This window comes from Thalassophryne amazonica, chromosome 9 (assembly GCF_902500255.1).
Source record: "Thalassophryne amazonica chromosome 9, fThaAma1.1, whole genome shotgun sequence".
NCBI lineage: Eukaryota > Metazoa > Chordata > Actinopteri > Batrachoidiformes > Batrachoididae > Thalassophryne > Thalassophryne amazonica.
This window is the reverse complement of record NC_047111.1, coordinates 110,795,001-110,820,190: the sequence shown is the minus strand read 5'-3', so window position 1 is coordinate 110,820,190 and position 25,190 is coordinate 110,795,001. Positions and strand designations below refer to the sequence as shown.

Sequence of the window (25,190 nt, the reverse complement as noted above, 5' to 3'; positions counted from 1 at the left end):
CAAAGGGACTGACGTTTCGATGTGAGAGTCACATCTTCCTCAGAGTCCTGCACAAACAGAGATGGTACAGCTTAAATACTAATAAGAAGCAGGTGCTTTCAAAAGGGCATAACCATCACTCAAAGGGCACAACACTCACTCAATTAGTAATCAATTCATGATCAGAAACACACTGTCCCAAAACACACATGACTAAAACCAAACTAAAAACAATTATTAAAGAAAACAAGTAAATTTTAGATCTTGATCAGCTTTGCTTAAAATCTGTTAAATAGGTGAAACTAATCAACTTTTACACCTTATCCAGTGTACAAGAAACAACCATATTTTAATCACTTCATCCCAGTTACATGATCATTCAATATGGGAAGTAGGAAGACGATAGTGTTTATTGTCTTTGAGATATCATCAAACCAAGCTGAAGAGTTCTATTTCATCAACAGATCTATTTCAGAATTCTCCCTCAAAATACTCTACCTGGAGTAGATACTAATAAATACTCTACTTTACCCTGGACTCCAACTCACACTCATATACATGTACAAGATTGATTCATGTGCACTTATTTCTCAGTTTCTTAACTCCACATTTTAAAATGTTGGAGCGCCAACACCTGTGACCTTAACAGTTTTATCTAAAACAATTCACAATAATTACACACAATTTGTCTATATAGCGACAACAGAACAAAAGTAAGGAAAAACTGACAACTATAATCCGCTAAAAAAAAAAAAAAAGAGTTCTGCAACCTTATGTACATAAACAAAATTTATGTTGAAAATGGAGAACTTATCTTTGCGAGTGTGTACATTCACGCGCAAAGTGTCCCTTCTTTCCACACTTCCAACATGTCAAATTCCTCTTTATCACACGCTCACAGGCTTTACCTCTGGCTGCTCTGCAGCGCTGACCTTTGCACTTTCCTACAAAATATACTTCTTCCTCTCCAGCAGGTTTAAGAACTGCTATGTTTGCTACAAAAGCATGGTGTGGTGTATTTTTCACTCCACGTCTCTCTTGCCTTTTTGTAAAATCACTGGTCTTCTCTTTTATGGTGTCAAATGACTGTTGTGGAATTTAACTGTAATTTTCCTGAGAAATTAACTGTCTCTCGCCACATTTTTAAGTGTTCAGGTGATGCTGGATATTTGGTCTCCATGTACCTAACATTATTTGACTGTGTGTCATGTTGGCTGTTACCCATTTTAGCTGTTCGTGGGGTTATCTCATAGGGAGATCTAAACGAACAGGCTGTTGTTCTTTTTTCACTGTTTGGTCACCGATCAGTCTGAAAAGTGTCACCACTTTGACCTCTGAGAGGTGGGTGACCTTGCTTAGGGCTTCTTTCCAGACTCGTAGGCTCACAAACAGGTGTGGTGCATATAGGACGCTTACAACCTACTTCACAGACAGGGCTTCGTTTCTGCCAGTGGGTTAATACTGGTGACAGGCCCCCGTGATTCAGTTGAGCACGTCCTCAGTCATAAAAACACACACATTCACACCGTTTTAGCTCTGCTATTATCACGCTTCTGCTTCTTTATATCAGAATTTATATAATATATTTATATAATATATATCAGAATTTTACGGCTCGCCTACCGAAGGTTTCACTGACCTAACACTGTACAGTTTTTTTTTACGCGTTGTTCCGGACCCAAAAGTGGTCTCCTGTTGTCTCTTACTTTTTTAATTGCCAATTGTAACCGCTGCGGCTCAGTCTGGAGCCAACAGCCACATCGAGTGTCTGATACAGCGGGAGATTGCAGCGCGCGCACGCGGCTCCGTACCAGATGGTCTTTAACCGCTGCGCCGCCTGACTTTTCTCTTTTTCTCTCAGAGAGTAAAATTTAACGCTTTACAGCCAGGCCTTAGCCTTACACCTTACAGTGTTTAAGCCAAGAGATGAACCAAGAAAGACATTACAGGGTTTTTTTTTCTGCCGCGATGGTCCCAGCAACACGCGCACACGTGCACGTAAAGAAAAACAATCTCACCCGTGATCACACTCCATCACCACCGCTGTCGTCCGTATGCCTTCACCCCGGTAAGCGTCGACCTTTAGGGAGGAGACCCGTCACCCAGAAAGGGTCTGCAGGAACTGATTCCCGTGCTGTGGCTGCAGACTCCACGGGCGTTCTCCGTCACGGGCCGACGAGTTTCCGGTCTGTTGGCATCCGGCTCGAAGGACCAAGATGTCAGAGTTGTTCAGCGTTAGACCTGAAAAGTTTACACACACAGGAATGATCACGCAAGAAACACTGAATTTCTTTATCCTGTACAAGAGAGGACAAACGAGAAGCTCCTTCAGAAAGAACTGTCGTCCGTCCTAAAGGTCCCGCCCATTTGCCTCTCCTTTTATTGAATATCGTTACATACAGCATATAGGGATGACAATATCTCAAAACAATGGAAAGACACAAAGTCTGGTCTTACATTGATATGAGCCCTGTCTCCTAAGCTTTCCATAACAATGTCCGGTTACAATGCTGTTCTTCAAGGCTGAACCATTAATCAAAAGTACACATCTGCGATTAGCCAATCATGACCTCAGCCAACCAGTCTGACATTCTAGATAAACAATCTGCACACTGAATGGTCAAAGATCATCTGCTCACTGACAGTCTTAATGCACTTGAACCATTCAGCGTATATGATTGCTTTTGACACTAAGTAATTATTTAAAGGAATAATGGTACATGAACGTTCACACATGCATATACGTATATTTCACAGTGTATATATGAAAAATAGAGAACAGAAATCAAAGACATGATTACAGAGAGTACATCAAAGTGAAGACATTAATATTTGATAATACATATATTGACAATATAGAGAAAAACCCTGTCAGTCAGCAAACCAATTTTGGGCAGGGACTGCACGATGAAAGCTCACATTGTCTCATACTACAACGTACTGGTTTCTTTGATCGTCTGCAATGCATCATTCATACGCTCTGGTGATATGAGAATGTTGCGGAGTCTGTCCAGAAATGTGAGAATATGGGCTGTGTTGTATGGTCCAAGGTGCAGGAGCACGCTGCGGCCTCAACATTACCTAAATTCTGGGTCTTTTAGTGAAGCTTAGGGCTAGTGGCCGGCGATCACCTTAGTATTTCCTGTTTTTCTTGTTTAATGCTGACAAATTATACTGTATTTCTTGTCTTTCTGATTGTTTTTTCTCTCTGTTTAAGGTGCAGCTCCATCCAGAGATGGGTGTGGTAGCTACCCTCCTGTCCTGTGCACCAACAGCATTTCCTGTATATTTGTTTTGTGAATGGTTCTGTAATTTATGTCTGTAGCATGGCCCAAGAAGAAGGTCACCCCTTTGAGTCTGGTCTGCTTGAGGTTTCTTCCTCAGAGGGAGTTATTCCTTACCACTGCTGCTCTGGGGTTAGTAAATGTAGCGTGATGAAAGTCCCGGGTCCCAATTGAAAAGACGTTCCCGCTAGCAATCTGGCTGCTTCAATCGCCAGGACGATGGTGGGGGATCGAACATATGCGGCTCGCACCAAAAGACCATTCCTCTACCAGGTCAGCCAAAGGTGAACTCCCCATTAGCCAAGCTAGCGGGAACGTCTTTTCAATTGGGACCCGGGACTTTCATCCCGCTACACATCTCCCCACCATTTTTGACTTCATCCCGAAGTCACAGGTGCATGTTAGCATACTCTGTGATCCACATCCTGTTCGTGATGCCAGACTGAAGCAGCAGGACCTTCGTGGCCGGGACGACGGTGAGGGATTGAACCCACGCGGCTCGCACCAAAAGACCGTTCCTCTACCAGGTCAGCCAAAGGGGAACTCCCCGTTAGCCAAGCTACCGGGAACGTCTTTTCAATTGGGACCCGGGACTTTCATCCCGCTACACATTAAGGTTAGACCTTACTTGTGTGAAGCACCTTGAGGCAACTCTGTTGTGATTTGGCGCTATGTCAATGAAAATAAATTGAAATTGAAAAAAGTTAAAATATCATGGAGGACAAAAATTGGACATTTGTCTCTGTAAAGGGTTGCCATGGTAATATCTGACAAACTTTCAGCCATTTAGTTTGAAACCAAATATGTATTTCCATGTTTCTGGACATCAGAAACTCATTTCTGATGAGTACAACACCCCCAGGGGTCAATATGGGGTCACCAACAAGCTGAAGCAAGTGTCCACTTGATCCAGCTGGCTCCTAACACTGACCCTGGAGATTCACATGCTGCTCTTTGTGAGGTCATAGAGGCAGGGTGACTCTTGAGTTGGATATGCAAGTGCTGACTCTACTTCTGCCTTGGATGTTTGCTCTTGACCACACCCATGATGCCAGGTGGCTCTCAGTCCATGTAAAAGACACGATCCAACTGGCCGATACTCATCCAGACACAGATTCAGAGTTTGTGTCTGGACAGTTTATCGTTTAAAAAGAGGATCAGATGCTTTTCTGCCTTTGTAACTGACCACTGCCGAACCTGTACATGAATTTCTTTTTGGTAAATTTTTTTTTTAATACGATGCAAAGGTCAAAGGTGAGCAGCCCCCACAGAGGCTTGATTGATAACATTTCAATATGATGTCATGGAGCCGCATCACTGTCATGCAGGAGTGTTTTACAAAAGGCCACAGAACACAGCTGACACATTATGGAGGAGGAGCCAACATCCAGCTGACTGAAGCTGTCAGAAACCTGGATCATAGCAGCTGAACGGCAGCGTTGTGAATCTGGACACCCTGTTGTCCTCAGTTCATGTCCGTCTTTTCTGTCATGTTGATCTTCCAGCATTTCTGATGCCAAATTGTCTTCACGACAGAATCAGAAATGCCGCTAATTCAGGAAAAATGTTGTTCACGTTTAAGACACCTTGTTCCACCTCCACCATCAACTTCTGTCACCACTGATGTTTTGACCTCTAACCTTACAGGTATAGCAGCAGATATCGTTCTAGCGAATAACCAGAATTCACCCTGGTTTAGGCGAGGAAAATGATGACATACCACAAATTAAATTCTTTACTAATGCCTGAAATATTTCTTGAATGCTGTCTTGTTTTGGTAAAAAAAAAAAAAAAAAAAGATTCTCTCTCATGCAACTTGGAAACTTGCCCAATTCTGGGTGGATTTCATAGTTTTCATGATCAAAAGTTGGTATTTTGCCCAAAAATTCTGCAATGAAGAACATAACTTCAATGACGCAAACAAAACCATAAAATTTAAAATTGATCATAAACTGGACTCAAAAAGCATTTTAGGTCAATTTTATTGTTTACCAAACAAACGGTATTTAATGACAACAAAAATTCAATATTCTGTGAGGAAGAAAGGTGAACAGTGTTTAGAAGAATTAACCTAAGTAATCTGAATCAAAATAAAAATCAAAGCGAATAAACATTTTGCATAAATTTCTCCTCAAAAATGTGTAATTTCATATTTCTATAAGGAAGAATTGTAAGCAGTGTTTAGATTAATCAAACAAAGCCAACAGAATTAAAATCAAACTGAAAGAGAAAACTTTTTTTTGGTGAATTGTTTTCACGAAAAAAAAAAAATCTACATTTTCATAAACAACTGAAAATTTTAATATTTTGTGAGGAACAACTGAACAGTGCTTTGATGAAGGAAATAAAAACAATCAAAATCCATCAAGAAGTGAAGAAGGAAAAAATTGGCACAAGTTTCAGTATTTACCAAAACAAATATTTCATATTTTCCCCAAAATTTAAAATGTCAACACTCAAAGAATCAAAGTATCCCAGCATGCAGCAAGACTCCTGACACAGATGGCATCTCACACCTCAAAGACAGCAACACCTTGGTGACAAATAAAACACCATGAATACCTAAACACTGGAGGTGATGGTCTAGTGGTTAAGCACTGGGCTTGAGACCAGAGGATCCTCTGTTCAAATCCTAGCCTGACTGGAAAATCACTAAGGGCCCTTGGGCAAGGTCCTTAATCCCCAAGTTGCTCCCAGTGTTAGTGCACTTGGGTCACCGGGGATTGCCTCAAGGTACAGTTGTGCTCAAACGTTTACATACCCTGGCAGAAGTTTAGTTTTTTGGCCATTTTTCAGAGAATATGAATGATAACAAAAACTTTTTTTTTTTTACTCATGGTTAGTGGTTGGGTGAAGCCATTTATTGGCAAACAATGTTTACTCTTTTCAAATCAAATCAATTTTATTTATATAGCACCAAATCACAACAAACAGTTGCCCCAAGGTACTTTATATTGTAAGGTAAGAGCCATACAATAATTACAGAAAAACCCCAACGGTCAAAACGACCCACTGTGAGCGAGCAAGCACTTGGCGACAGTGGGAAGGAAAAACTCCCTTTTAACAGGAAGAATACTCCAGCAGAAGCAGGCTCAGGGAGGGGCAGTCTTCTGCTGGGACTGGTTGGGGCTGAGGGGAGAGAATCAGGAAAAAGACATGCTGTGGAAGAGAGCAGAGATCAATCACTAATGATTAAATGCAGAGTGGTGCATACAGAGCAAAGAGAAAGAAACACTCAGTGCATCATGGGAACCCCCCAGCAGTCTAAGTCTATAGCAGCATAACTAAGGGATGGTTCAGGGTCACCTGATCCAGCCCTAACTATAAGCTTTAGCAAAAAGAAAAGTTTTAAGGCTAATCTTAAAAGTAGAGAGGGTGTCTGTCTCCCTAATCCGAATTGGGAGCTGGTTCCACAGGAGAGGCTTTCAAATTATAATGACAACAGAAACTACCCAAAAGAACCAGATCAAAAGTTTACATACCCCTGTTCTTAATACTGTGTGTTGCCCCCTTCAAAATCAATGACAGCTTGGAGTCTTTTGTGGTATTTGTGGACGAGGCTCTCTGATGGTGAAGCTACCACTGAATATGTTTCAGACTTTATTTACATCAGGCTTACGTGGCTGTGATTGGAGAAATTATGCACAGTGCAAGCTTTGCATTTTGTATCACCAGTTATCCATCTTCATGATGAAGTGGTATAGAGGAGGATTTTCTTAAAAAGAAGACCTGAAACTTTAGCTACAAATTGCCAGAAGGTACATCTGAGATGCAAGCCTGGATTTGATCTGTTTTGGTGAAAGAAAATCCTTCTCTGCTCTACTCCACTATGAAACTAAGAGTAGTGAAGCAAAACGCAAAACTTGCACTGTGCAGAATTTCTCCAATCACAGCCACACAAACCCATAACTTCTCCTGAATTGTCTGGGTGTCTTGGTGGCTTTCCTCACTCTTCTCCTTCTTGCACAGTCACTCAGTTTTTGAGAACTGTCTACTCCATGCAGATTTACCATAAAGTGCCATACTGTTTGTATTTCTTCATATTTGATGTAAATAAAGTCCGAAACATATTCAGTGGCAGCTTTACCATCAGAGAGCGAAGCAACAGTGCAAAAGGGATAAAAGAGGAACTTAACAAAACTGAAGCTAACGATCTCAACGCTTTAAACAAAATGCGCCTGGAGCCACAGCTGGAGCAGTGTGTGTCTGCATCTCTGAGTTCCAGGACTCGGCGCCGGGACGGAGCTCATAGCACCTGAATCCTGGAGAAACTGCAAACAGATGCTGTGGAGATCTGTGTGCACATCGGTGGACCACCTGCTTTGGTTTCTCATCCAGAACAAAAGAGGGATCATCTCCATGATCAGAATCCACACTGTCTGACGTCATGCTACGCGCTACATCTTGCTCCAATTTAAAAAAAAAAACCTCTGGTGTGCTGTGGTCACTGCTGTATCACTGTATTCCTTTACTAAGCCATATATATTGATTTATAACAGAAAACTGTCAAAAGGGGGAATAAATATGTGTAAAGATGATTGAATATATGAGTAAACTGATCAGTCTGTGTGAACTCGCATTGACTCACGTGCGGTTATTTCAACCAGCTGCAGCTGATCCACAACGTGAATTCTGCTTCCACAACAGCTCTTTATATAATCTTTTGAATTATCTACCTGTTGCAAAATGTACGTAAGGGCTGGATTGTCATTCCTACACTCATATTGTTATATTTAATAAAAAATAATAAGCGCATGCAGGAGCTTCCGCTGCTGTTAATGCTGCATTCAAGTACCATCAGAAATTAAACAACTTTTTTGTTGTTTCAAATTCAGCAGTTGCTTGTGGCAAAATAATTAATTGTATCCACACAAAAGATTAATTCTCGCCTATATAAGGTGCCTGAGCCCATTGAAGCTGACCCCGCCACCCAGAAAAAAAAAAAAATCCAAGCAAACAGGCAGAGTCTGCCCTGGAATTTCCGACGGGACATGAACACAGCAGCAGCCTCAGCACTCACAAAGCCTCTTCTGCACTGTGTGAAAACATTCAGCTAGTAGAACGAAGTCCAACTAAACAATAACGTTACAAAAACTAAACAAACGATTAAAAAAATGTCAAGAACGACAGCAAAACGAAACATGGACGAATTGAGGTTTTCGCTGCCTTTCGTTCAAATTTTTCAACAGTTTAAAGATCCTGACGAAGCCCCAGCTGCAGGAACGAAGCTGCGCAAAGGTTAAACGATGCCAACGAAAGTCCAGATTTCTTTTTTCGTCAGGGCTTCGTTGCCCTTCGTTAAGTGCCTTGTGACTGGGCTATTAGTGACTTTCCAGTCTGGCTGGGTCTTGAAGATCTTCTAGTCTGAAGCCCGGCGCTTAACCACTAGACCATCACCTCCCTTTTTTAAGCAGTTTAGGTATTGCTGTTACTCTCGCGCTCATTTCATGTTCATAAATGGCATCAGCTATAATTCCTGTGAGTCATTTATATGTTGTTGTCAGGTAACAGATGGGTCTGGACCGACGTGTTGGATCTTTGCTGTGTTTTCTTGGTCTTTTGGACCTATATGAATTATCATGTGTCTGTTCAGGTTGCACTTATGTCCAAATCTCCGACCACATTCAGAACAGCCAAATCGTTTTTGTCCTGTATGAATTATCATGTGTGTTTTCATGTCACCCTTTCGTCCAAATTTTCGACCACATTCAGAACAGCCAAATTGTTTGTGTCCTGTATGAATTATCATGTGTCTTTTCAGGTCGCCCTTTTCTCGAAATCTGTGACCACATTCAGAACAGCCAAACAGTTTGTGTCCTGTATGAATTATCATGTGTTTTTTCAGGTTGCTCTTATGTCCAAATCTTCGACCACATTCAGAACAGCCAAACTGTTTGTGTCCTGTATGAATTATCATGTGTGTTTTCAGGTCTTCCTTTCGTCCAAATCTTCGACCACATTCAGAACAGCCAAATTGTTTGTGTCCTGTATGAATTATCATGTGTGTTTTCAGGTCGCCCTTTAGTCCAAATCTTCGACCACATTCAGAACAAGCAAATTGTTTCTGTCCTGTATGACTTATCATGTGTCTTTTCAGGTGGCCCTTTTGTCCAAATCTTCGACCACATTCAGAACAGACAAATTCTTTGTGTCCTGTATGAATTATCATGTGTGTTGCCAGGTGGCCCTTTTGTTCAAATCTTCGACCACATTCCGAACAGCCAAATTTTTTGTGTCCTGTATGAATTATCATGTGTCTTTTCAGGTCGCTCTTTCGTCTAAATTTCTGACTACATTCCAAACAGCTAAACTGTTTTTGTCCTGTATGAATTATCATATGTCTTTTCAGGCCGCTCTTTCGCCCAAATCTTCGACCACATTCCGAACAGCTAAATTGTTTGTGTCCTGTATGAATTAGCATGTGTCTTTTCAGGGAGCTCTTTTGTCCAAATCTTCGACCACATTCCGAACAGCCAAATTGTTTTTGTCCTGTATGAATTATCATGTGTCTTTTCAGGACGCACATTTCTCCAAAACTTTGACCACATTCAGAACAGTCAAATGGCTTCTTTCCTGTCTGAACTGTCTTCTGGTTTTGTGTTTTACTCCAGTCAGAACAGCTAAATGGTTTCACGCTTGCTTGCCTCTCCTTGTCTGAACTGTTCATAGGTCCAGATGCTTGAGAATACAAAAATTGTGTCTCAGTAACATTGCATTTGCTTGAACTAACAATACTGATATTTTTTTGACAGGTAAAATGCAACTGAAGTTCTCTGGTCTGTTTCCAGTCATAATCATCATCAGTCTCAGTTCCACAACTGTCTGAACTCCTGTCACTGGTATCTGGTTGTAAATGACTGTTTGGACCTGAGTTGCTGGCTGGTTGTGGCCCTCCATCATCCTCTCCATCAGTTTCTGCTGTCAGTGTTTTGTGTACAGATGAGCTGCTGGCTATAGGCTCAGCCTCTGTGCTCTTATCACTTTGATTTTGATGAAGCTGCGTCGACTCTGGTTTTTCGTCATCATTTTCACTCTTTACAATGAAACCAAACTTGGTGAGATCTGCCTCCTCCAGCTGCTGAAGCTGTTCTCTCTGCTGACTTATCCACAGCTTCTCTTCTTTAATGTCCTCTTGGTGTTCAGGGACAATTTCTTCTTTAATCACCAACAACGGCTGCATGTCTGTTAAAAAAAAAAAAAAAAAGTATTGCACTGATGGAACTGATGAAGTGGAAATATACAGCAGGACCCAGTTTCATAAAGCAGTCTCACCTTTTAGTCTACTAAACATACTTAGTCGACGACAGCCCCAGTCACAGAGCACTGTCGAAAGACACCAAAGCTCAAATGAAACAAGAAATCTGGACTTATGTTTACTTTTGGAGGCATTGTTTAACCATCGTGTAGCTTCCTTCCTGCAGCTGGCGCTTTGTCAGAATTTTCAAACTGTTGAAAAATGTGAATGAATCCTGATGACAACCTCAATTCATCCGGAATCCGTTTTGTTGTCTGTCTTGATGGGTCCTCATTGTTTGTGTGGTTTCTGTAACGTCAGCGTTCTGTTTGACTGCCGACCAACCTCTCAAGTCCGACGTCTTGCACAAATATTGATTATATCTGAACGGAACAATAACTAAAGCTCCAATAAGCTTCATGTAACATCCTTGCATCGCTGATGACTCTTCCAAGTGTGGGACAAAAAGCAACGTCATACAAACACAATTGTGGTAAGATCGTTTTATCAACTACTTATGCACGTTACAACTGTTTGTGGCTGGCCTGCGTGTGCACGTTGTTGTTGTGACGACAAACATCTCTCCTGTTGTCAAGACAACCAAATCCCGACCCTGCAAGTGCTACGGACATGAGGACAAGGCTGGCTGTGCTCGTTCTCATACCCGCTGTCAGTCACGTCATCCTGAATGTTTCATTTTGATTTCGTTTAAAGTGTCAAGGTCGATGTTCACTTCATTTTCTTTCATTAGTTTCAGTTTTGTTCCTTTTTTTGCTCCTGATTTGCAGGCTTTTCGGTGATGGGAAAGGTGAAGGATCATCATCGTCCACCTTTTCTCAACAATTTGTGACTGACTTTTTTCCTTTGTTCAGCTATTGCCGTGTGCCCGGGTCCTAAGGTTAGTGACCCAACATTAGCTGTCTAATCTCAGTTTCACATCAACAGCTAAACTTGTAGATTAGCCGTCTAACGTTAGTTGATGTTTTTCACAGGTTGTTGCCATGAAACGCCTCTAATGCAGAGAATTTTGTTTACTTCCAGGTTGGACATCTGCTACAACCATGGCTGAGTCTGCCACACAAGAGGAGAAGCACTCCTGGAAAATGGCCCCCATGTTCTCCAAAGTGGAGAAAGTTCTCCTTTTGGAGGAATACAAGCAACATGGGATGATCTTAAGATGGGCTGCCAAAAGACCTTTCAGATTCAATCTTTAGCAGAGAAACTGATGAATATAAAATAACTAACATAGTTCATAAAATAAAGGGGGAAAAAAAATCTACTAATTGCGATCATTTTGATATGTTTTTGATAAAAAATATTATTGATTGTGCTGTTAAACCTTTAACTTATATTTGTAATTTGTCATTAATGACTTGGAGATTTCCTTCCAAAATTAAAATAGCTAAAGTGATACCCGTGTTCAAATCTGGTGACAAACAGTGTTTTTTCAAACTACAGGCCAATCTCACTGTTACCGCAATTTTTAAAAAATTCTGGAAATGGTATTCATTAAGAGGATAAATGATTTAATATCCAAACATCACATACTAAATGAGCAGCAATATGGAATGAGAAAAAAATTGTACCACTTCATTGCTGGTAATTGATTTTGTGGAACATACTGCAAATGCAATTGAAAACAAGCAATATACTGTAGGGGTTTTTCGACTTACAGAAAGCATTTGATACCACAGAGCACACCTTATTATTGGATAAATTATGAAAGTATGGCATCGGGATTAGATCACGACTGGATAGCAAGTATTATCTGCACAGTAGGTATCAATGTGTTCATATTGGTGGGATAAATTCTGAATTTTTGAAGTGCATTTTTGGGGTGCCCCAGGGCTCAGTCCTTGAGACTGTTGTTTCTTTTATATATTAATGACATATGTTTGGTTTCTAAGTTTGTGAGTTGCATTTTATTTGCTGATGACATGACTAAGTTTTGTAGTGGGGATCATTTGGGACAGGTTCTGGGCATGATGGTGAGGGAACTACAGACATTCAAAGAATGGTTTGATTCAAACAAGTGTACTACATATGGAAATAAACCCAGGAATTTATGTAGAAATTTACAAGTACACGATATTGAAACTGAACTTGAAAATGAAAGAAAATTTCTTGGAATTTTCACTGATGATAAATTGAGTTGGAAAACATATAAATTATGTTAAATCAAAAATGTCAAAAGCCATTGACATTTTGTATAAAGCACAAGACATCCTCTCCTAACACTCAGTTACCTTTAACAACATGTCCAGTACCTGTTCAAATTGAGGGACTACAGTTGGCGAGGAACATTATTGTTTCAAAAATCAAAGATTCAAACTACTGCAATAAGTCCTTGTGTTTTTGTTAAAGGTGTTAAGATTTGGAATTTGTGCCCGGATAACAAAATTACTCAGTAACTTGGTTGGCTTTAAAAGGCTCTACAAAAATCATTTAATTACTTGTTATTGTGTGATGAATTAGGTTTCTTGATTTTGTTTTGTTTTTGGGTTTGTGCATGGTGCACTGCTGTTTGTGTTTTGAAATTTTAGTTCAGTGATTCATTTCTACTTTGTATTAGTTATCATAGGTATATGTATACTTTTATATACATATGTATTCATTTTGACTTTTTTGGTTAATGGGGGGTGGGGGTTTATAAGCTTTCCCTTCTGCCTACACCCTTTCGGGTACATGGGTGCATTGTTGGATTTTGTTTGTGAGTTTACGGTGTTATTTTGGGTATCTGTGCCAAGAAAATTCATTCATTCATAACACAATTCACATTTCACTCATGGCACCAATAACATGACACTTAACTAAAGTGATTAAACCAATTGATCTACAAAACTTTCTGAAAGAATTGTCATGCATTGGCTCAGACTGTTTTATCTTTTACCACATTCAGAGCAACAATTTTCTCTTCCGCATGAATCCTTTGCGTGTTCAGATTCTCATTTTGTCTCCACCTTTTATGACACTCAGGACAGTGGAAAAAAGACTCATGTTGATTTTGTGTTGATGTGAATAGTTCATGTAATCAAATTTAGCCAATGCATATAGATAGTTATGCGCTGCCAGAGGGGGTGCACTATTTGTTTCTGTTTGAATTTAACAAGGTTTCAAGATGTTTTTACCAAACAATAAGCCAGATTATTCCAGGTGTTTGTAACAAAATACTCCGAACAGACACAGTCTCCACGACCAGCTGCAGTCAGGGCAAAAGAGGAGAGGAGACAAGATTCAAACACTTTATTGATCCCTAAAGGGACAATTCATATCACACCCAATTCCCTCAGACAAAAATACAGCAATTACTCCACAATTATTATTAGTTGAACGTAATAATGGCACACATCAGAATTAAAACAACTGCACATATGCATTTGATTATTAATGTATGCTAAACTTTGAAACAGTCCATCATCTGAACTGAGGCAATGTGAGTATGGGCTGCAGCAGCTTTCATGTCATGCAACCGAGCTTGGGGGTTGGAGGGGAGGTTTCTGCAGCCGAGCCGCGCGGTCTCCCAGAGGGGGAAGGAAGTGGCAAGTGCGGAGGCCGGGGTGGGGGCGTGCATCCTTGTGTGTAGGTGGTTCATATCAGTCTATGTCCGTGTGTGCGTAGAGTCTGTGGGTGAGGGCAGATGAGAAAGGGAGCCGTGTGCATCAGCAAGGCCGTTGAAATCTTCTGGAGGAAAAACAAGCAGGGCATTTTGACCTTCGGTAGCTGATAAGGCTAGGCAGAGAAGCACAGAGCCAAATGCGGCGTCTCTTACCTGTCCAGATCCAATTGTGTAAATGAGTATTCACTGGTCTCCAACATCAATGCCTTTGCAGAGCAGCCAGCTGCTCCGAGATGAATTCCAACTTGCATTCCAGTTTAAGAGTCAACGCAGTCTGAGACTCTACAGTAGTGATGGCAATTTCGAGGCCTCATGAACCAATGAGCCACTTCAACACAACTGGCTGAAAATCGACACACTGCTTCGAGGCGTTAGTTTGGACATGTCTATCTCTCCACAAGTTCTCTTATACTCACTCGATTGGTAATGTTGTGTGGGCCACGGAAGAGGAGATACTGCTGGCCCACCACCACAAGATGGCGCCCTGCTTGAAGTGCGGGCTTCAAGCACGAGAGGGCGTTGGAGCGACCGGGAGTGACAGCTGTCACTCATCATCCGTACCAGCTGTCACTCATCCACTACACATCACCACCACCATAAAGGCCGGACTGCAACTCCACCTCCCCGCCGAGAAATCAGCTACCATTCAGGTAACTTCTCTGCTGAATCTTGATCGAGCATTAGTCTGATCTCTTTTGCAGCTGTTTTCCTGGGACGGATTCCTTGTCTGCTGAGTTGGCGTTTGGTGTGGACTGCGACGGCTTCGCCTCCCACCTCACCCAGATAAGTGGTTGTCTCAGGAGCTGCACGAGTGTGTGATTTGGAGGTGGAGGTTCTCCCTCCTAACTAAACACTGACTGTGGGATTACTGAGTGTGCGAACTCACACTCATCAGTACTGTCTCTGTTCTCTGCCAGCAGTACCGGGTCTGACTGCTGAAGACAGTGGCCACCTGGGGCGCAGGGCTTGGCGGCTCCGGTGTTCTTCAGATCTGTTGGTGGTGGAAGCTGTGTGGGATCCGGCTCTTCTCTCGCCAGACGTCTTCTATTGTTGAGCCTGCCCACACGTCACCTTGTGTATAATTGACATTCCACCATATTGTTATTGTCTGTACTTCGTTGTGCGATTCACAACATTAAACTGTTACTTTTTGGCTTATCCATTGTCCTTTCATTAACGCCCCCTGTTGTGGGTCCGTGTCACGACACTTTCACAACAGGTAAGCACTGAAAGCCGAGATAGGCATGTCCAAACTTGTCCTCTAACACTCCAAAACAGAGGTGTTCCTTTGTCTTGTCGGTCGTGACGCGCGAAGCCTCTGCGCGGCTTTCCATGACAAAATCTCTTGTTAAAAGTGAAATCTGCCGGAAAATGGCTGATGTCCAGCTCTTGTGATAACCAGAGAAAGAGCACACGACGGTCTCGTATCCACAGAGCCATCAGCTTAGTAATGATGCAGTGGTTTGTGCCGCGACGTCGCAGCTCGGTGCACCGACCGTCCTTAAAGGGGTCCTTAAAGCTGTAGTTAAAGTCCTTATTGTCTGTGAAGCCCGTAAAATTTTCACCAAAAGCCAGATAACTTTTTCGAATGGTTTCCAGGTGCCAGTCTCTAACAGCTTCTGAAAAAATTCTGATGGAAAAAAAGTCCTTTTCATTCTGCCATTTCCAGACAATGAAAATCCGACAAGGGGGCGGGACCACTCCTTCCACAAGGCGTGCTTACAGGCGAATGATGTCATCGACAGGCGTGGAAAAACTCACGCATGCGCACAACGGTTCAAGCATGTCTGACGTAAAAACATATGAATGAAATCCATATAGTTTTTAAAAAAAATAAAAAGGACCGTTACTTTATGGACACACCACGTATGTAGCTAACTATACTAAATGAACTCTAAACTAGACCTAAATATAAACTAATGCTGTCCCTGTCACGTAGTAATTGGCAATAACACTGTCGCTAGCAGTCTCCTCCTCTCACAAACCCACAGTTTGTGCCGCGATTCAGATCTCATTTAAATACTTGGCGGGTCGTATTGACATGCCCAGATTATTCGACTTTCCCGCGAAGCTCGACACGTGGTGTGACGTAACGAGGCCTCGCTTGCAGTGGTCACGTGATGGGGGCGTGCTCGAAACGCTGCTCACCGACACTTCTGGTTCACAAAGCTCGATGCTGTGTCGAGCAGCATGACTCGAGCTTAACATCACTACTCTACAGCCTTGCCAACCTCGATAATCAGACGCTTCGCTTCAGAAGGGGGGGGGGGGGGGGGGATTGCTACATCACACTCTGGCTGTTTCCACAACCTGAAAAAAGTTGAGCTATCACCATCTTGAATTTGCATCGGCTGAACCACAAAAACTACTACTTTTCTGAGTGACGCCGATCGAGGGAGGACCAACGACTTGGTGGGATATCGATCGAACCGCGACAGAGGGCCTGACCTTCATAAAGAAGCCGGGGTTCAGGCATCATCCATGGGCAGAGTGAGGCAGGCAGCTGGGGTGATGGAGCAGACCCACTCAGTCTGAAATCTCCTACTTTTTTGGATATATGCAAACTCTCAGTTTGACCAACGGAGCTTAGTTCTGCAGCTTTATCAAGGTGAGAATAATATTAAATTAAAATGTGATGTTTACTGCACTGCTGTGAAGGTTTAATGATCGGCTAATGTTAGCTTAGCCTTTTAGAACAGTTGATCTGAGTGAACACTGTTAATGTGTAAATGGTTCTTTTTTTAACCAAATAAAGCTACAGCTTTTTTCAGAGACCACAAAAGCTTAACTTTAAATAACTTAGTTTTTTCAGGCGTTTTATTTCCTGTAGTTTTTTCTGTTTATATATATACAGTATATAAACAAATACTGTAGTGTTTCTTTATATTTTAAGAAATATTTTATTTGTCCCAATCAGGAACATTTGTTGTGCAGACAACCTAAATACAGACGTGCTTCAAAAACTTCCATTAATGAAATGAACACCAAGAAGTCCAGTCGGAAGAAAACATCTCTGCTCTTCAAAATAGGAGAAAAGTGTCTTCAACACCACCACAGAAGAGAGCTTCATCTGGTCCCGAGAATCCAGCAAGCATCACCTGCTTTTAAACAAAAGGCTTTTTAAACAGCAACTATTTTATTTTATTTTTTTAAAAGCTGTTTCATTTTATATTTTACAAATAAATAAATGGATCATTAAAAATGTCCATGAAATCAAAGTCAAAAGACATTTGCACAGGTAGAAGCTCTCCACTTATTGTGCTCAATTTTAAAACATTCACAATCACTAGTCAAATTCATATTTTAGTATGCCATGTTTCAGTAGAAAATCCATGCATGTGTTTGTACATGAGGCCCCAAATGTTGATGCAATGCATCCTGGGTAGGGCTTCCATGACTAGTCACGACTACGTAGACTATTGAAACGTCGACAACTAATTTAGTAGTCAACGAGTTGTTTATTTTATTTAAGTCTGTGTTTTTCTCTTAATTCATAGTTTTAGGCAGCGAGCTGTCCTGCCGTCATTTGGAAGTTCAAATTTTGAAAAAGACAGCCGATTAAAACAGTGGCTGTCTTGTTCAAAGCTGTTTAAAAATGCCCAGTTTACTGACTGAGAACCATCAGTGCACGTGAGACAGAGACCGCAGAGCAGAGAGAGGATTTAACCTGAGTGAATATGTTAACAACAACAAAAAAACAACAACAACAAAAACAAACAAACAAAAAAACGTGAAGCTGCCTTTACTTCTCTCTGCACTTTCTCTACCTGTGCGGGTCCGACGGCACCGCCCTGTTCACACCATGTGCGCATCGTATACTGAATTTATTTCATCTCATGATCTCATAAACAGTCAAATATTCTTAAAAAAAATCCTTAAAAAATGAGAATATGTAAATGAACTGAGCAAATTTACACATACACGGGTTAAAAAAAACCCTGCTGTTGAGAAGCTGTGCAGTGATGTTCAGAAGCACAAATCACAAAAAGCAGGTGAGAACTCTAAACTTTAACAGCTGTAATTTTCCAAAGGTATGTATTTGTTCAATCTTGAGCTTAATGTAGTGTTCAAGCCCAAACGTGACTGTTGAGGAGAATAAAAGGATGACTTCATCACACTAAAATGAACTGGAGTCAGAATAAAAATACAAGCTGCTGATTTTTGTTATTTTTCAAAGTTATTAAGCTGCAGCTATATGTTTTATTCATCTCAAAGTGAGTTACCTCTTATTGTATTCTGATTTATTTATATAAAAACATGGGGAGTCAAATCAGCCTGCATTGTTCTGTTCAGTTCATATCAAAGTTTTCCTGCACATGTCTGTGTATTTTTTCCTTCTTTATAAGAGTTTGGTGTTTGCGTTTGATCCACAAAGTTTTAAAACGCAATACAATGTTCACACTTTTCTTTATCGCAGTTCAGTAATTTCAGAAATGCAACAGAAACAACCACAAATCAGAAAAAGTTGGGACTATATGTAAAATGAAGATAAAAATAAAGATGTTGCACTATTCCTAGTTTCTACACTCACAGAAGCCAAAAGTTCTTCCAGAGTTCTCTTGGTGGCTTCCCTCACTTGTCTCCTTCCAGCATGGACATTTAGTTTTTGAGCACTGCCTACCTGACACAGATTTACTATAAAGTATCACACTGTTTATATTTCTGAATGATTGATGTAAATGAAGTCTAAGAAATAGTCACTGATTTGGAAATGTTCATGTTTTTATCCCCTGACGTTTCTTGGAAAATGCTGCAGGCCTTAAAGTTAGGAAATTCTGTATAATCCAACTAGTCCACTAATCGCAAAAATAATCGTTGAGTAGTCGACTATCAAAATAGTTGTTTATGGCAGCCCTAATCCTGGGTCAGTTTTTCCTGTATGTGGTCGGGAGAATTCCTTTTCCATACTCAGAGTAATTAAATAGTTTCATAGCAGTGGAACACCTGCTCCCACTAACAGACGTTTCAGAGTTTTGATCAATTCATACCTGAGTTTTGGAGAACCTGTGATGACTGTGGCATTTCATCATTATTTTCAGTCTTCACAGGGACACGGGCAAAACAGAACTTGGTCTTCTCAGTCTTCAGCCAGTAAAGCTGCTGTCCATTGTTACTTTTCCAGACTTCCTCTTGTACCTGTTTAACATCCTTTTGGTCGACACTTAGATTCAGCTCCTGGTGTTCAGGGAGCATTTCTTCTTTAATCACCAACTGCTGAAACATGTCTGCAAGGAAGCAAATAACATGAACATTTGTCAGGGTAAAGACAAATCAGCAGCGCTGTCACCGTCAAGTTACTGCACTGATGGAACCATACATCAAGTCTCCTTGGTTTAAATTTTTCCACATTCTTGATCTGGACCCAGATGATGCTTTCACACAACCCAGAGGTTCAATCCAGTTGAAGAAATGCTTGATACTTGTTAAAGTTTTATCATCGTCACCTTGGTTGTACAAAACTTGACAAATGTGCCACGAACAATCACAGCCGAGCGCAGTCTGCCGTGAGCTGCACTTTTTCTGGTCAACTGCAGCACAGAACACTCTCAGGTCCTGAATGAGAACCACCCCGACAGACAGCTGGTCCAACCACCCCATCAAAGTAAGGATCTGATCTCACTGGGCTGCGACATCCTGCAAAAGGCAATTGCGAGAGAAATTGCTTTATTTTGCTGGGTGGTGCTCTAACTCGCAGGGTGTTGCATTTGTATTCTAGTGAGGTGACAAGGCTCCTCCCAGTTTTCTCTCAGATCTGTTACTGGTGTTGTGCGACCCTGTACATGCTCTTGCTTGGACTCCTCACATAACACATTCGTGAGAGAACCGGGGGGGAGATGGGCCACACACTGCTGTGGGAGCACACCAAAACAGCAGAGATGATCGGAGAGGAACAGCCACTTTTGGAAGTGACGGGGCTGTTGCCAGCCTGGCTGTAGTTGCAACAGACATTAGGACTCCTGTTCAAACTTTATGGACTTTTGCATTTAATGTTTTTTTTTTTCCCAGAGCACAATACTGCAGGAGTGAGTGCACAGTGTTGTTTAAAAATTTTTTAATGTAGAGGGCTCTCTCTCTCTCTGTGTGTCTTGTCCCCCCTACTCTCTCTCTCTTTCCCTCTCCCTCCCTCTAAGGATGTGTGGTGGGAGTTGTTTGATGTGCTCGTTGTGAGGATGATACATGATCAGTGAGGAAATATGATGACATGCTTTCATTAAATGGCACTCTGCTCAATTCCAGCTCCAACAATGTTCATTTGTCTTTAAACTGAGAAAATCCTTCTGCTACATGCCGTGCCATAGAAATGTGATGACATCTGTCCATCAGAGCCAAAACGCATGAGGGTGGAGGCTGTATCTGTGCCAGATCAACGTGCAGGTCCACCTCGGATCTGCTGAGGAGACCCAGAGTGGGAAAAAAACAGCCAATTGGATTTACGTACAAAGTCATTGCTGAATAAATCAAATCAAAGGACGGACACCCCTGAAGCGCTGCGGGACATCGCTGCATAACAGAGAAGAGTCACTTGAGTTGTGAGTCGCTTTTGTGCAGATTAAAGACAATAACCAGTAGGGATGTGAATCATACAACTCCCGATTCAATTCGATTCAGATTCTTGGGGTGAAGATTCGATTCAGAATCGATTTTCGATTCAAAGAGCTCTGAGAAATAGTTATATTATTTAAAAATGTTTATGTTAAAGAAAATGCAGCTTTACAACGTTAATCAAGTGATTCTAGATGTAAATTTACTTATCTGCTTTGCTCGTTCGGAGTTGGCTGGCAGTTTAGCGAAGCGCTGGTCAGTAGTCGGCAGATACCGCTGCTCCCCTCTTTTAGCTCCGGGTGATGGTGTAGCATGTGGGCTTGCAGATTTGAAATGTTTCTGAAGTACTTGACTTTCATTTTGCAGATTTTGCACACTGCATAAGTCATGTCAAGCTCCTTCTTACGCAGCAAATAATAAAATCCAAAATGTGCCCTAACATTTGCCTTCAGCAAAGACAGTGCTGGCTGAATTAGCTCTTCGTCTGCCATACTAAGCTGCAGCCACTGAACTCTGCAGCTTATGAGTGTTTGAAGCACGCCGGAACCCCCCTCGCGGGGACGCTGTAGTACGGAAGCCATTGTCTGACAAATAGTACACACAGCAAGCAAGCAAGAAAATGTTTTAAAAAATGCTTTTTAAAAATCAATTCTTGGACATTTTGGATCGATTCAGAATCGTAATAAATAAGAACTGCGATTTGGACGTGAATCGTTTTTTTCCCGACACCCCTACAACCGGGGACTCCTGCCTTGTTGTGAGTTCGGTTCAAACAGCTACATACGCTGCGCGGCTTTCTGCCGAGCGAGTCACGTCAGAAAGATAGAGTCGTCCATAAATATATGCAGGTGGCAGGACTGTGACCAGAACCTGAATTCTGAGATTCACAGATTGCTATACGCATTTGTGGATCTGTTTACACACACACACCGATCAAAATGTGCACACAGAATGCTATAAGCATTTGTCGATCTGTTTACATACACACAGATCAAAATGTGCACACACAGATCGCTATACGCATGTGTGGATGTTTACACACACAGATCAAAATGCGCATAGACAGAATGCTATACGCATTTGTGGATCTGTTTATACACACAGATCAAAATGTGCATTAGCAAATACTTTTGCTATAATAATGGCCCCACATGGTATCCTCCTCTCCCCTGTTGAGGTGGTACCCAAATCGCAGGGGGTCCAGTGATGATTCAGTGATTGTGCAGAGGTGCTTCAGGATGAGCCACTCAAGTGACTTCAGGACATGGGATGTTAGGGTCACAGGTCTGTAGTCACAAAGTCTGTTGGGATTCTTCTTCTTGGTCACAGGAACTAGACATGAGGTTTCCACTGCTCAGGAACAATCATCTGGCTCAGGCTCGAGTTGAAACGTGCTGGAAAATTTCAATTTCAAGGTACTTAATTTTCTACCCTATGGTGGCCAGAATCTGTACGTGTTCCCATGCCACAAGCCCTTGTTATTAAGTTATATTGTTATTTACCAAAATTTATTGGTGAAATTTCAGCTTAACTTGAACTTTAATTTTTAAATTTATTTTACAAAGTTTGAGAGCACCATGGTGGCTCAGTGGTTAGCACTGTTGCCTCACAGCAAGAAGGTCATCCTTCTTGATCCTTCAGATCGCATCCTACCTGGGGCCTTTCTGTGTGGAGTTTACATGTTCTTCCCGTGTTTACACGAGTTCCCTCCTCCTACATCCAAAGACATGCAGGTGTGATGAAATGGAAACTTTAAGTGTGAATAGGTGTGAATGTGTCTGTCTGTCTGACTGTGTGTGGTCCTGTGACAGACTGGCGTCCTGTCCAGGGTGAACGCCGCCTCACACACCCCAAGACTGTTGGGATAGGCTCCAGCCCCCACTTCAATGGAGTAAGCAAGTCCCGAAAATGGATGGATGAAAGAATTTGAGAAATAAGGCAGCTAGCCTCAACTGAGCAATTTCATTTACACAGAATTTTCATTTTCTGCAACACAGAGTCTTTAGGACCAAAAAAACAAAAACAAAAAACAAACAAAAAACCTAAATATCAGTTATTTGTGCCTGTGTTGTACAAATTAATGTTAACTTTGTTCATAGATTTACATTTGTTCACATTGCTTTTTTTCTCTTGAAGTTAAAAAGTAAGTAATACCCTACCATCAACATTAACACCTGTCTGATTGTCCAGGACAAGTGTAAAATGTGATCGGACAAGCAAAATGCTCTAAATCATTGTCCGACCGGAGAAGTGGCATTTTTTTATGGTTTAAAATGTTCAAATTCTTTATTTTCATCGCTCTGAACCAAAATACCTGATCGCTGCCTTTTTATTTTCTTATTTACATCACGTCTTGTCTTGCACCTCTCAAGAAAGCGTCTTCGGTTTTTCCCGCCACTCTCCACGCAGCGGACAATCGGAAAACACGATATCACAGGGTTCTCCCCAGACAATGGAACAACGGCGCTGAGCCATCAGTGTTATGACAGCGCCGTCACACTCTGCCCTGCTCTCAGGTAGTTTTCTAAAATCCAGCCAGGCTGTTTGTGCTGAACTGCCCGCTTTCCCCTCCCCCACTGACAGGCTGCAGCTCAGAGAGCACAGTGGAAAAAAACTGTCAAAGTCTTCAGATAAAAAAGAGCTCTTTCTGCTTGCATAGCTCCAGAAATTCATTTATAGGCTTTATTTTACAGTTGAAAGCCTTCATGTTTCCAAAGTTTGGTCAAATATGGTGTGAGAGTGAAGAGTCTCTCGTTCCCTGAGAGAGAGAAGAGGAAAAAGTGTGAACAGTAGACAGTACACGCTGTAAAAAGCAGCGAAGCAATTTTAATAAACAATCATCTTCACCACAGCCTCAGTGAAACAGTAAAGTGTGAAAAACTGATTCAGAAAGTTTTTCATCCATTATTTCATCATTAAAAGAGCAAATTTACTCCTTTACTTCTTCCAGAATTATTTTTTTCATTTTCTTTTTATTATTGTTGTTTATGCACTAATGACACCTGATCAAATTACTTGTGAGAACTTACTTGGCAATCAAATCAGTCCAGATTTAGCTCTTGTTCAAACAAGACAATTAGGGGTTATACTGTTTTTTTTGTGTTGCGCTCACTTGTCTGAACAACCAACTTTTCCTATAGGACAAGTATAAACTGCCAGGGTTACTTGTCCTATGGACAAGTACACTAAAAAGCTTAATGTCAATGCCTGATACCCTTCAGCTGCTCCCTTATTTGCACTCGGGGTCGCCACAACAAATCCGAGGTGGATCTGCATGTTGATTTGGCACAAATTATACACCGGTTACCCTTCCTGGCCCATCTCCACATTACATAGAGAAATGTGGCAGTGGTGGGGATCGAATCGGTAACCTTCCGCACTGAAACCACTTGGACATTAACCCTCCAGCTCTTTTCCTACTCAAGTCTGTTTTTATTTATTCCGGGTCTTCTCGAATGTCCGAGGGTTCTGCACGCGACATATGAGCACAGTCTGTCGTGGACGCGCGTCTCTGTGAACGCGCTTCCTTTTGTCCCTTTGGAAAATGTTAACTTTGATCTGTTTAGCTTCTATGCTAACCAGCTCCAAACTAGGCCCGCTGCTAACGTCCTGCTCACAGATTTACTGCTAAACTGGTCTGTTAATGAGTTCTAAGCATCTATTAGCGTCCTTTGGCTCATATACAAATAAAGTGTGTTACCTGCTGAAATGCTCCACTCCACGGACTCGGACAAATGAGGAGAATAAAAGATGAATTTGAAATGTTGGAGAAGAACAGAGAACGTAAACGACCAGACTGTCACCTCCGTCCAACCAGCAGAGTGATTGGCTCAAACACATCAGCCAATCAGAACGTCGCTTCTTGGAGGAGTACAAAAATATAAATCTTTTATTATTATTATTATTATTATTATTATTATTTACACAATGTAATGTACAAAACTTTCGTTGGGAGATAAGCACATCTGAACATTTTCTGAATAAATTTTTCTTGTTAGACGTAATTACTCTATTGTTCCACAAGGTGGAGCCATGTGGCGTGAAATTATGTGTAAATACTATCTTCCAAAACTGCAGAACTTGTTTATGGTATTCAGATAACTTTACAGGCAACTTAGATATTTCAAAATCACATTTTAAAAGAAATTCCAGACCTCCTACTTGATCAAAGATCTTTTTGGGGATGTGAAACCATATAGAATCCGGTTTGTTTAAAAAGGATTTTATCCAGTTCACTCTGAAAACCTCAATCATGGATTCAAAGTCTATTGTTTTTAAACCTCCTTTACTGTAGTTCTTAACTAATTGCGATTTTATGATGCAATGGGTTTTATTACGGCAAATGAATTGATATATTATATTGACTTTGTTTTTTTTTTAATGTTTTGTGGGGTTATACGAGGTCTGTTAGAAAAGTATTGGACCTTTTTATTTTTTCAAAAACTATATGGATTTGAATCACGTGCAATTACATCAGACAAGCTTGAACCCTCGTGGGCATGCGAGAGTTTTTTCACGCCTGTCGGTTACATCA

General features: G+C 41.3%; 1 protein-coding gene across 1 annotated transcript; it reads right to left on the bottom strand.

Moving 5' to 3' along the window:
• Positions 1-2,003: 2,003 nt before the first annotated feature.
• Positions 2,004-24,461, bottom strand: LOC117517805. The gene is made up of 4 exons (XM_034178960.1): positions 24,357-24,461; positions 19,102-19,338; positions 10,131-10,445; positions 2,004-2,220 (listed from the first exon to the last, which is right to left on the bottom strand). Exons 2-4 carry the CDS (start codon positions 19,334-19,336, stop codon positions 2,078-2,080), a joined length of 693 nt encoding a protein of 230 aa, XP_034034851.1. The 5' UTR covers positions 19,337-19,338; positions 24,357-24,461; the 3' UTR covers positions 2,004-2,077.
• Positions 24,462-25,190: the final 729 nt, after the last annotated feature.

What these genes read in the sequence shown, in the direction of transcription:
- LOC117517805 (XM_034178960.1), bottom strand. Translation starts at nt 19,336, where the DNA reads ATGTTTCAGCAGTTGGTGATTAAAGAAGAAATGCTCCCTGAACACCAG. An exon ending in ACAGGTTCTCCAAAACTCAG is followed by an intron (nt 10,446 to 19,101) that starts GTATGAATTGAT and finishes TTTTTTTAACAG; the next exon opens with ACATGCAGCCGTTGTTGGTG. An exon ending in ACAACCAGCCAGCAACTCAG is followed by an intron (nt 2,221 to 10,130) that starts GTCCAAACAGTC and finishes TAAACTTTTCAG; the next exon opens with GTCTAACGCTGAACAACTCT.